The sequence below is a fragment of the Furipterus horrens genome, unplaced genomic scaffold (assembly GCF_987537825.1).
Source record: "Furipterus horrens unplaced genomic scaffold, mFurHor1.1.pri manual_scaffold_15, whole genome shotgun sequence".
NCBI lineage: Eukaryota > Metazoa > Chordata > Mammalia > Chiroptera > Furipteridae > Furipterus > Furipterus horrens.
The window spans coordinates 766,755-779,979 of NW_028327185.1; the positions used below are offsets into that span (position 1 = coordinate 766,755).

The window sequence follows — 13,225 nt, forward strand, 5'->3', positions numbered from 1 at the left end:
TCTAGCTGTGCACGTTTGCCACCCGCGTGGAGCCCAGAGGGCGGGAGAGGAGGCCTGACAGGGTGAGGCCAGGGGACTTCGCTGTCCCGACCTTGCTCCCCAGTCCTGCAGAGCCCCTGTGCCCCATCTCGCTTCCTCACACCTGGCAGCCCCTCCCCCCACCCACCGGGAAGGGGACAGGCCACAAACAGAACGAGTCTCATGTTGCAAGGTATATAAACGTTGAATCACTATGTTGTACAGCTGAAACTAATACAGTATTGTATGTCAACTAGAATAAATTTTCTTTTAAATAAAAAGAGAGAAGGATGTCCCAGGCAGCAGTTAAGCCCAGGGGCGGGGCTCTCAGCCTTCTGAGCCCCTAAGAGGATTCTGTGTGGGGACACCTCCAACCCCCTCCTCTCCGGGGCCGAGTCCTGGGCCGAGCCGGCGGATTCCAGCAGAATCAGCAGAACCGGAGTCGGCCCTCGACAGTCCTTGCCCTTCTCGATGAGGAAGGCGGCTGCCTACTCTCCCCTACCTTTGACCCACCTTCCCCTTGGGGTGTGTCCTGGCCAGGCTGAGCTGGCAGCGGTGGCCGGGGCAGAACAAAGCATTGTACCGTCTGGTGGGAGTAACAAGAAAGAAAGAATCCAGGCAGAAAGGAGGGACAGGGACAGAACAAAGGACTTGGGGCAGGTCCCCGGTGAGGTGGCCCCATGGTTTCCACTCTCGGTGGGGAATGATGACCCAACCACATCTCTGATTCCAGCCACCCCACCTCCGTGACCCCACTGTGTCTCGGGGAGCCCCTGCATGACCTTGGCAGAAATATGTATGCAACCGCCCGGCCTAGCCCTTGCTCCCAGCAGCCAGGGGCCTGGGGAGGCGGGGTCCTTATGCACTTAGAGCGTCAAGGTCTGGAAAGGTTGAGAGTGGCATTTGGTGGTCTGGCCCCGGGTGTGGGAGCCACGGTGACATGAATCCCAGGCAGGCGTCACCCTCCACTAGACCTCCAGTGTGTCTCCTGACCTCTCCGGGATGCTGCAGGGTCAGGAGCTCCTTGGCATGACCCCAGTGAGCCTCTCTCGCCCCGGACCTAGCAAGGCTGCACCACCCCTCGCACCTCCAGACCCTCCCCAAGAACATGCCAGGTAGCCTGGGAGAGACTCCTTCACGTGGTCCGAGATCCGGGATGTCAGAGCCGGAAACATCTTCCAAGATCACGTGGCTCAACTCCCTCATGTTCTCAGGGTGGGGGACTGGGGCTCAGAGGGCAAGTGACTGGCCCAGGGCAGCGCTGTCTGGACTGGCCAGTGCCCCTGCCTCCCCAGGGCAGCCTGGGGCTCAGACAAAAAGTGTGGAGGGTTGGTGGCACACTTTGGATGGTGGCACAGTAGGGGCGCAAGGCAGTGTCCCCAAGCACGGCCCTAACCCAGCTGCAATGCCTCTGGGGAGCACATGGGCCAGCTGGAGGAAGGAGTCCCACTCCAGCTGTTACTGCTCTGCAAATATTTACACAACCTCGGAGGAGACCTGCCTTCCTCTCACCCCCACCGCTGGGGCAGGCAGTGGAGAGGATGCGCCTCCCAGGCCGTGCAAGTGAGCTACTGTCCTGTCCCAGCCGTCCTAGCCCAGTGCCCTCCTCCCACCAGCCAAAGCTCAGCATCTGTGTGGCTCTGAGAACACGGGACAGAGGGGACGATGGGGATGAAGGTGGATGGACCCTCAGCTGGCCTCCCTGGGCTGTGTATGTGTGAGCACACGTGTCCACATGTGCATGGGTGTGCACACGTGTCTGTCATCTTCCAGCTCAGGACCCTGAGGCAGGAAGCCATGATTTTGGAGCCACCTAAGTCCCCACTGACTCGCATCTCCACCCTCCGCAGAGAAGAACAGGCTCCCGTGGTCTGAGAAGGCTCCGTAAACCTGCCGTCTGCTGAGACGCTCAGGATCCTTCCCAGCAGCTAATCCTGCACCGCCCTGGTTAAGCGCCTCGCTCTCTCTCGGGCTCTCCTGCGGAGTGAGGGGGGGGATCCACGGGCAGGCGTCAGGGGGAGAAGCAATGGCAGAAAAGCCCAAGTCCTCACCCAAGGCTGCCAGCTACCTCCCGAACTTATTTCTGGCCACTTTCCCCTTGTTACACTGTTCAGCCACGCTGACCTCCCTGCAGGGCCCTGCACACATGCCCACCCCCACCTCAGGGCCTTTGCACGTGCTGGCCTGTGCAGAGACACCTTCCCTGACCCCCATCTCCAAGGGCCTCCCATAACTCCACCCCTCCCTGCCTGATTTTCCCAGATGGCACACAGAGCTGCCTACACTACTCCAATATATGGCTTGCTTGCCATCTTTCTCGTAGGTGAGTTTAAAAATGCTATCTCTGTTCCTCCTGTCATATCCCCAAATGTCGGCCCTAGTGGTTACTCTACAAATATTTACTGGCTCTATGAGTATATGCCATGAGGAGGACATCATCATCACTGTTCCATTCAGACAACATGAGGCCCCAGGAGGCTAAGTGACTCACCCAAGGTCACGCAGGTAGCAAGGGGCAAACCAAGAACTAAACGAGGTGAGCTGGGCTCCGGAACATCCCACTGACTTTGCTGTCCTGCCTCCCAAGAATAGGAAACCATCCATGGGGACTGGCAGGGAGGTGAGACCGGGCAGCTCCCGCCTCCACCACGCAGGGCACCTGCTCTTAGTGGGAGCCTCCAACACGGCACTCCTTGCTCTGGAGAAATCCAGAAAGCAAGGGTCATCTGAGGAGGTTGGCTCCATGTGGGCACAGACAGCTGGCGGTCCCCCCGCCTCTTTGCAGAGGCCGTTGGGGCTCAGAAAGGGACAGTGTCAGCTGGGTGATAAGCTCTGTCCCTCCCCTTCCAATAACATTCGGCAGAATGTCAGCTGTCCTGGGGATCCCACCACCTGAGTCTGTCCACATGGCCCTGTCACTCCCAGACTGGCCCTGTCATTGAACCCACAGGGACAGAGACAGAAGCCAGGCATCGGACAGAGCGAGGTGAGACTGAGGCAGGTGACAGTGAGAAGGGGGTTCTGGGAGAGCGGCTGGGAGAGGGTGAGACGTCAGAAAAAGAGGGCGGGGACGGGGTCGGAGATGTGCCCCGGTCTCCCAGGCTGGAGATTCCCCACAGGGTCAAAGGGACAGGAAAGACCCCTCTGAGTACAAGCTGGCAGGCTGCTAAGGATGCCTGCCCTGACCTGGGGTCCCTCACCTCAGCCTGGAGGAGTCCCTGTGCTGCCACTCGCCTGCGCGGAGGCTGCACACACCCTGCCATTGCGCCCTGCATCCCCGGCCCCTTCCCGGCGGCCCTAGGGCGCACACAGCCTCTTTCTATCCAGCTGCCTCTCACACCAGCTTTGGGGGGGCCTCACTATAGATACCCTCCTTGGGGTGCCCGCCACACGTGGGCTGGCTCTGCCCACGGCACAGGCCTCCCACGTCAGCCCCTCCTGCCTGTCTCTCCGAGCCCTGGTTGCAAGTTCAGTGAGAGGCAATCTGTCTATCAGGCAGCTCCGTGCTTTGGGTCTCTATGCCCCACTCCTTCTGCCTGGTTTTCAGCTGTGACTGTCATGCCTCTGCCTGTCCACATGGCATCAGGGCTGTAACGTCTCAGGGAGGAGTCAGTCCTCCACCCCTGTGGGCACCCCATGCACAGCTCCACGGGCAAGGCCCCTCCCTGCCTGTCCTGCTGGCCTGTCTTCAGTGCCTGGCCAGAGACATCTGATAGCCCGGAGGCCGGAGCTGGCCCCTCGCGCTCGTCCCGGGACAGCGGAGCTGTTGAGCAGAGTCCACAAGGACTTGTATTCACAGAGGCTTAGGGGGCGCCTTCCACCCTGGGCTGTGTGGCTGCTTGTGGCTGTCCAAAGCAAACCCCTGTCCTGGAAAATTGAGGGGTCACTTAGGGGCATTCCTGGAGGGCTCTCTAACAACAGTCCATTGCTCAGTCCCCAGCGTGGCCTTATACTCTCTGTGGAGGGGAGGGCAAGAGAAAACAGGGCCTCTGTCCTAGGGAAGCTCCGGCTCCAGTGGGAAGTGCGTGATCCTGCCCCAAACACACTCACAGACTTAGGGACACGTGGGCCACACACAGAGAAAAGAGGCTGCATGGTTGGCACTGTAAGGCCATGCGTGATGGAGGCCTGGGTTCTACTCTGGAGGTACCACGTTTAAGCTATGGAATCCTGGCAAGTGAGTTAAACTGGCTTCCAATTTCCTCGTCTAATTCACAGTGTTAAGACTGAATAAGATCATGTAAACCCCGTGTGCCACACAATCATTAGAGAATCATGAAATCACAAGTCCCTGTAGTACAAATGAGAGAAACAGGCTCCAAGATCAGACAGCAATAATTTGCAAGGGGTAAATGATGGAAGGCTTCCTGGAGGAAGGGGATTTAGCAAAGACCAGTGAGCGACTGGGCATGACCACCTGGGCAGGAAAGTTCCATTCTAAAGTCTTCAGGACATTTACAGGTCTGGTTTTCGAGGCGCCAACCAGAAGCAGGGGGTAACGTTTCCTGAGCCTCTCCTGTGTACCTCGTGGATTAACACAAGCCTGGTGTATGTAACATGACATTCTACAGTGTGTGAACAACAGTCCTACTCTCACGCTACTACTGCCACCAGAATGGGGACAGTTCTTCAGAAGCCTCGGAGCTGCGATCCTCCACACATGCGCTCCTCCTGAAATATCAGACCACTCAGCATTTCCAGGCACCACACGAGCCCAGCCAGCTTACCATAGAGCGCAGGGCTTGTGAGGAAAGCAGGCAGCTGACGGTGGACAGATGAGGAGAAGCAGTGGATGGACAGGCAGGTAGGCGCACTGGTGGGAAAAGCCAAACCCAGCTCTGTGGCCTCTGCAACCCCCATCCCCTCCTGATTATCAACCAAATTGTATGTCATCAAACTCAGTGAAAACCCGACAGCTCAATTGTAGGTTACTAGGACACATGGGGGAGGGGCCTCTTGGCAGCTTCAGCCTGCATCTGTTGCCATGGCAACGAGCATCCAGCCAGCCACCCCTCTGGAATACCTTGTTTACCAGCGCCTTCCACCAGCCGATGCAGATGAATCCCACACAGACCAGGGAGCACTAGCGTTCCCCTGGTTTAAGACTTAAAGGGTGTTTCAAGAGCTGGGGGGCTCTCTGAAGCCACCCCTTCCTCCCATCAGACCCCAGAGTCTGACTCTACACCCTCCTCCCCACCTTCCCTCCTTACACCTGGTGCCATTGGTGTCCCTGCGGGCCCCTGGGTCTCACAGCCTGAGGCACCTCTCCCAGTGGAGCACCTCCTTGCCCTCTGGGTTCCACAAAATGTCCCAGAAATCCTCGAGCCCCACTGCCCTGCAGCCACCGCACGGGAACTTGCCCCTCACTGAGGTCCTTTCTCCCCAACCCACTTTCTTGCTCCCCACTGGGGCAAATAAACCCCCCGCTCTCAAATCCCCATCTTTAGGTCACTTCCGTGGGACCCCTGCCCAAGACACTCTGCATGTATGACAGTCATGACTGAGTAAGGGACAGACAACCCCCCTAGCCAGGCCGCGATGGGGGAGAGGCCAGCTCCCTTGTGGGGTCCTGGCTGCAGCTAGCTCAGCTGTCCTGCACCACCACCCTCTGCACCGCGGCCCGGAGCCCAGGCCACAGGTAGGCACCTCGAGCCACACAAGGGTGCTGCCGGACAGGTGTCCCCGGGTCGGAACATAGTTGCTTTGCTGGGCTATGTCAGGAGGCCATCCCAGTGAGGCCCAGAAACATCATTGCCAAGCACAGAGGTTAACACACACTTTCCCAAATGCTATCATCACTGAGAGTTTGCACGCGCCAGCCTCGCTTATCAAACAGCCGAGGAACAAGAGCGCTTGTTATATTGACACTAAACGTAGCTAACAGGACCCTCATGCAGCTCCCTCCTCATCGCCAGCCGAGGACGTTGCGGCGAAGAACTCACCCAAACCCACAGCTAGCGAGAGGAGCCCGGACTCGAACACAGGCAGGCCAGCTACGGGGGGCTGGGTCCCTCCTCCTTGTTGACCTGACCCGGCTCAAGGACAGAAACCGTTTCCTCCCGGAACTGGAACGCTGCAATCCCCCCCATACCCAGGGTAGTTCCCACCACCCTCTACCCCAAGCCTTGTGTTCCACAGGCCAAAGCCAGGCCTGGTCCAGCAGCCCACTGGGTGGGCCACCTGAAGAGCTCCCAGGAAACAGAAGACAAAGGCAGAGGGAAAAGAAGACTCTTCTCCCGGCTCCTCTGAACTCAGAAGGGCTCTCTTCCCTGTACAAACCTACAGACTCAGGGCGCCCACGCAAGAGAGCACCTGTGGCCGAGGGTGGGTGGGCGTGCGGGGTCAGACCTCCGCCACACTGGACAGCGGTGACCAGCTCCGTCTTGGGAGGGGCTGCAGAGGCCCAGGCTGCTCGGCAGGCTGGGCGGTGTCTCTTTAAGACTTGGGCTCAGCCAGCCTGGGAGAAGGCAGGCGCCTCTGGTTTATTTTATTTGACATTTTTCAACATCAGGGCACTTCAGAGCCAAGGAGGAAACAAATCCCATCTGCTCCCGAGCCCCCAGGCACAGTTCAAGAGGACAGGCTGGGGAGGGAGGGGCAGCGTGAGGACGCGGAGCGGGGACGTTCAGCCGCACACGGGACCCCACCGTGCCCGACACGCACCCCCGGAGCCTTTTCAAGACGGGCTGTGGCTGGGCCTAAGGCCCTGTGGCCCTCGGTGAGGGACCCTGGACCAGAGTCCGGCCAGGACACCACTGTACCATGTGAGTGTCTCCCTGCGGAGGTGTGAGACCTGTCACACTGCGAAGGCTCAGCCTGGGGCTCCTGCCGCCACCCCCGCAGAGCGGGGCCACAGCCGCCCAGACTGCCGTTTGCACAGACAGAAACGGCCACCTTGGGAGGCACGTCCAAGTCAGAGTAGGGAGGGGACACAGGGAGGCCTGGCTGACCTCCTTCCCCTCTGGGCACTGGTGGCCCTAAAACCTGCGCCGCGTCCACCTCAGTGAGGGCCGCCCTCCTATTGCCTCCCCCTCCGGCCAGGGTGCTGAGACCGGGGGACCAATGGCTGGGGACCTTATCTTCTTCTTAGATTAAATTCCAGACCTTCCTATTTTTAGAAAAACGAATTCCTTTACCTCTCTTTTCAAGAGGTAAAAATGTCCCGAGCTGCCCTCTAGGATAGTCAGCAGCCACCTTGAAGTTGTCCGCAGTGTCTGATGGGGACATTACCATGCAGACAGGGTCAGGTGGGGACCTGTCTGGTGCCAAATTTTACGAAGATCATGGATAACTTGGGAGCTTCCAGAAGGGCGACCAGGAGAAGCAGGAAAAACTGGATCATTTAAGAAAATACTAAAACAAACTGGGGACCTACTTTTTTTTTGGGGGGGGGGGGGGGCGTCCAGACAAGAGAACAGAGGCATGAGGAGGATGTTGGAATATCTGAATGAAGGTTTCCACTCTGTCTTTTTCCCCAGATGACAACACCTGAGTCACCACCCTGCGGAAATTACCGCGCAGCAGAGTTTAGGTGACTATTTAGAAACTTTCTTACAATTTAATTTTATTTGACATGGAATAAGCTCCCCAACACTGTGCCTGGGCAAGTCCAGGTGGCAAGAGCGGCTGCTGTCGAGAAGCTTCTGGTACTTTCTGGGAAGACGGGCTGGCCCTGGGGCGGCCCCAGATCTGCGGGCGAAGGTCTGAGGTGAGATTCGGAACCTGCATTTTACAAAGGCCCACCAGCTATAAAACTCTTAGGAGAAAACCTGGGGGAAAGGCTCGTGCAGTTGGGCTTGGCGATGATTTCTTGGCTGTGACGCAGGCAAGAAAACAAACAATAGATAATCTGACTTCATCAAAATGAAAGACGTTTGTGCATCAAAGGACACTGTCAACAGAGTGAACCGGAAACCTGCCGACGAGAACACACTGGCCAGGGGCTCACATCCAGACCATGTAAAGAACTCCCAGAACTAAACAACAACACTGCCTGATAAAAGTAAAAACGGGCCAAGGATCTGCACAGACATTTCTCCAAGAAGACACTCCACATGGCCAGCCTCAGGGAAACACAGGTCAACCCACGATGGGAAACCATCCACACTCTTGCGGCCAGCCATCGTTCAGCAGAGAAAAGAAGAGGCGTCCAGTCAGACACCGGGGCCCTGGGCAGTGGGAATTTCACTGGTTCCTCTGGACACGGAAAGGGGACCCACCGTGAGACCCAGTCACCCTGCTTCTAAGGAATCAGAACCATGGGTTTGAACAGGTATGTGGACACCCGTGTTCACAGTAGGTCACGCACAGTGGCCAACAGGTCGGCACAGCCCAGAGGGGCCTGTCTCTGCGTGGAACGGCGCTCAGCCACAGCAGGAAGGAACTGCCGGCACTGGCTACGACACGCAGGAGCCTCGAGGACACTGCTGAGTGACATGAGCCGGTCACAGAAGGACAAATGCCATCTGATTCCTCGCAGAGGAGACGCTCAGAGTCCTCAGAGTCGCAGAGGCAGGAAGAAGATGTTGGGGGGAGGGACTGGAGGGAATGTTCAGTGGGACGTGTCAGTCTGGGACGATGACATCGGCCCTGGAGGTGGCGGTGGTGCTCACGGCTGCAGAGCGGTATGCGTGTGTTTAAAGTCCCCGCGCTGTGCACGTAGCAACGGTGGCCGTATTGCCCACATGTAAAAAGCACACCTCAGCGCTGCTGCAGTGACACATAATTATTAAGTGCATGACTATTTTGGCAGTGGCCCGAGTGACCTCCTCATGGTGGTGAGAAGAACGAGCCTTCTCAGAGCTCACAGGCTGCACAGGACGGGGAGCTGACGGAGACAAAAGTCAGCTGCAGGGGCCCTAGGGGATGACCTTCTGCTAGCCACCAAGGGCACTGAGACCCCCTCAGAATGGCAGCTGGGGCTGGTGGCACCCCCTGTGGGGAGATGGAGCCCTGCAGCCAGTGGGCCTGGGCCAGGAGCTCAGGGAGGGCAGGCAGGTGAGCGGCTGTGGCCGTGGGGACAGGGATAGGTGTCGCTGTGTGGCGGGAGGCGTTGCAGGCCCACTGCATTCATCAAACCCGCTCTCTTAGGAACAGGACGTTTTCTAAACTAAAAACCTGAGTGGAAGGCACAGTGGGGACTGAGGACCGAGGTGAGGCTAAGTGACAGCGGCCTGGGCGGCTGCTCCCATCAGAAAGGGCTGGAGTCCAGGCTGCCCATTCCGATGACGACACACCGTGACCAGGAGACACAGGATGGAGGTGACAGTTCACATGGGTTACCCCTGGGCCCTCAGCTCCGAATTCCCCGGCACACAGAAGGGCATGTGGGTGCTTCCCAGTCCCTGCGGCGACATTACCCGTGGAGAAGCCAGTCAAGTGTCGAGCGCCGCTGCTCACTGTGGACGGACCGCATGAACGACGCGACGGCACCGTGGGAACGAGCACTGCCGTCCGTCCGGTCGGTCCCCTTTGTGGATCAGCCAGGTCAGCACCGGTCTGTGCTCCCTGAGCCAGGGGCGCCAGGGGCTGTCACACGTGCCAGTGACCCCGCAGCCTCCACGGACGCGGGCGCACGCACTGTCCCGAGGAGCAGGATGAGGAAAGGGCGCTGGGGGTGCACCGAGGCCACCTACCTCTCCCCGCCCTGCGGCCCGTCTCTCACACCCCAAAGCTCTGTACCCGGGGTCGGCCGGCTGCCGCGGCATCAGGCCAAACTGTACACCCTGAGGGTGAGTCTGGGGCCTGTGGAAGGTGCAGTCCCTGCCCTCCTTCGGCCGCTTCAATAAGACCACACAGAACAACAGTAAGCACAGTGACGACGACCAGCATTTGCTGAGCCTTTGCCATGAGCCGGGAATTAGTCCACGTGGATGAATCCCTCTCACGCTCACAGCCGCCATGAGACAGGCCCCACCGTCCCCTGCGCGTGGCACGGAGACGTCAGCCAACCGGCCCCGGCGTGTGCAGATGTCCAGCCAGGTCCAAGGACAGGGTCCTCTGCCCCTCAACCTCTGGGGAATTATCTGCCCTGGGTCCTGGGCACACAGGGGTGGGGGGTCTGGGAGCTCCCTGGGGGGCTTCAGGAACAGTTTCCCCACAGGGGCTGTGCCTCCCTCGTCCCCACCTGGCCGGGTGGTCCCAGAGGACAGGGGGCTTCCTGGGCAGGGCAGCTGGCCAGACCCTGCGCACAGGCGGGGCTGTCTGACCTCGCCCAGCCCAGCTGCGGGCTGGCATGCTGAGCGGGGGGCGGGCCCTGGGAGTCGCAGGCAGTAAACAACCCCACGCGAGCATCAGCGGTTTTGCTCCAGAGCAGCCTCTGCCGCTGGACGGGCCCTGCCAGGTCCCTCCTGGTCCACCCCTGGGCTGGAGCGGTGGGTGGCCTGAGCCCACTCCCGTCCTTCCACTCCCTCCAAGTTGGAGATTTTCCTGGGGAGAGGGCGCCCCTGCCGCTACCTGTGTGGTCCCTTGGAGGGTGGTCAGCTGAGACGCCCGGGAAGCTTCCAGAGCCCGGCGGCTTGGCCAGCCCCTCCTTCCTCCTTCTTCCCAGGCTCCCCCGCCCTCCCCAGCTGTCCCCCATGTCATGTTCAAGTTGCTCCGCAAACCCCACCCTGTCAACTGGGGGAGGAAAAGATAAGGAGACGGGGATCCCGTAGAGCGAGGGCATGACGGGCTGCGGCAGCGACGGGAGGGCCCAGGACTGGCAGAGGCAGGAAGCAGAGGAGCAGACACCAGGGCCCCGGGCACCACGGGGACAGGGGCCGGGTCAACGGAGGAGGAGGGGCCTCTGCCCCCGCTTTCACCCACGCACTTCCACTTTTCCTCCTTAGCAGCCTCTCGAGAAAGACAGATACGGCCTTACCACCCTCTTTTCACAAATGGGGAGACAGAGGGCTTCATCCAAGATCCACACACTTTCCAGAGCCCTTCCTGCCAGCCTTGAGGGTCAAGGACCAGGGACGGGGACACACCACAGAATGACAGCCCCGAGGGCCAATGAGAAACGGCATTGTCAGCCCCCAGCCATCGGCCCGCCCACCACCCAGGTCTAGAAGGACCGCGCGCCTCTTGGGCGGGCGGCACAGCCCAGCAGCGCGAGCCCGCGGTTGCTCGGTGCGCCCCAGCCCGCCCTGCAAGCAGCGCCCGCCCTCACCCGGTGGTGATGTCGTCATCCTCCGTCATCGTCTTGCCCATGAGGTCGCTGTCGCTCATGTAGCCGGACTTGAGGTCCGTGTCATCCGCGTCCAGGCGGGAGATGTGGCTGAGCTTGCTGGGGCTGCGCATGGGCATGGTGTGCGAGTAGTGGGCGCGCTCCCCGTGCGCGTACCAGGCGGGCGGCCCCTCCGAGCGGCAGCCCCCGCCCACCGAGGGCGCGTCGCCCGCTTGCAGCCGTGGGCTGGCCTGGCCGTAGCGCCAGGACAGTGGGGACGAGCGGTTGGAGAGGCTGGACACGCTGCGAGGGTTGGCATCGTCACTGTCATAGCAGGTCATCTCCAGGGAGCTGAGGGGGGAGCGGAGGCATCGGTTTACTCTGGGCACAGCCGCCCTCGGCCCTGCCAACCTGCCCAAGCCACCTCCTCCAGGAGGCCCTCAGGCTGCTCCCTAGAACCCCCACCCACCCGCTGCCCAAGGCCGCCTCTTCCAGGAGGCCTTCCGTTGTGTGTGCTACTCCGGTTGTTTTCTCAGGTTGTCAGAGGAAGTGATTTTCAGTGCTGGGACGGAATCTGATGCAGCACTAACAGCAAAGACTCTGTAATGTGAGCTGACCACCATTTGCTAGCAAGCGAGTGAGGACAGTAATTTCCTCAGCTGTAAAGTGGGGACAACAGCTAGCAGCTACTCCTGGCTCACACACGGGAGGCCCTGGCTGGGGGACTGGTCACCGGAGAATCCAAGTCTCTCACTCACTCTGTTTGCCTCCTTTCTACGGATGAGCGCAGGGCTAGTTCATGCCAAACTGAGACAGCGAAGTCTGGAGTGGGGTACAGGGAGCGCAGACAAAGCTCTGGGAACCTGGGACGGGTGGCCGGTTCCCAGGGAGACTGGCCCTAGCCAAAGGCCAGGGCAGCAGCGAGGAGCCTCACCGGAGAACCAGTTAACTGGACCGGGGAGGGAAGGGAGGAGGCGGGCGGTCCAGGGTCCCCGCCTCAGGCCTGGCCAGACCTGGAAACCTGTCAGGTTGGCAGGAGGTGGTGCCTGAGCGTGGGGACAGGGCCATGGCGGCTGAGGGGCAGCCAGTGTGTGTAGCCAGTGCGCACGGCGGGGATGAACCAGGGCTGAGCATGGGCTGTGCCGGGTGCCGGATCTGCGGGTCGGTGCCTGTCTCCCGGTCTAGCTCTCACACTGAGCACCCCCTCCTGCACGTCCCGCCCCTGTTCACCCCCGGACCCATTTCTGCACTCCTGAGTCAGTGGGGGAGGGCAAGGTTCCATTCCTGTACCTGGGCCTCCATCTGGGAAGCACATTCTGGCGGGGGGGTGGGGGGGGCAGAGCAGGGGGAGGGAGTTTCATTTCCTCCCCAGTCCAGCCCCCTGACCCTCCGTTCCCCTTGCTGGGGAAATAGGGGAAGCAGGGCAGGAACAGAAGTTTCTGGAAGGAACTGAATCCATCAGCCTGGGGGTTCCAGGGCGAGGACAACCTATAGCTGGCATGGAGCCCATGGGTGCTCAGCAGGTAGGAGCGCCACATGGTGCCAGCAGGCAGCCCACACAGCGCTGAGCCTGTGAGACTCGGACCAGCCCTCGTCTGCTGGGCCCGGATGCTCCCTCTCTGCTCAAGGCTGAGGGAGGGACAGCAGTACACAGAGCACAAGGGGATGAAAACCTTGTGTCTGCCACCCCCACGTGGGGCAGGGATAATGGAAACCCAGGCTAAGAGCAGAAGTAGCCCTCAGTCCATGTAAACAGAAAATCGGAGCTGGGGATCTCAGTTCCCTTTCCCCTAAAGGCAGACAGAAGCCAGAGGCCTGAGATGCCCCCAAATAAGTCAGCTGTGTGCAAAAGGCTTCCTGCCTCCCTGCCCGCCCCTTCCCCACAGCGCCTGCCTGGGGTCAAGTGGCTCTGCTGAAATCGGGGGGCTGGCTGCCCAGTCAGTGGCCCCAGGAGGTTGCAGCTGCTGCCTCTGTCCTTTCCCTTGGATGAGTCACTTGGGGTGTGACCCTTTTGACAACTAAGTGCTTTCTGCTGTCCTTGGTGTGGGCTGAGTGCTG

The 13,225-nt window shown here is 60.1% G+C and overlaps 2 protein-coding genes across 2 annotated transcripts in view; one reads left to right on the forward strand and one right to left on the reverse strand.

Annotated features, from left to right (window-relative positions):
* TNNT2 (troponin T2, cardiac type) overlaps positions 1–13,225 on the forward strand; it is a 323,809-nt gene that overhangs the window by 136,005 nt on the left and 174,579 nt on the right. The window lies entirely within an intron of this gene.
* Positions 1–13,225, reverse strand: part of NAV1 (neuron navigator 1) — a 136,411-nt gene that overhangs the window by 41,822 nt on the left and 81,364 nt on the right. The window contains exon 6 of the mRNA XM_090263256.1: positions 11,171–11,518. Within this exon, the coding sequence (XP_090119382.1) occupies positions 11,171–11,518 (348 nt within the window). The remainder of the gene's footprint in view (positions 1–11,170; positions 11,519–13,225) is intronic.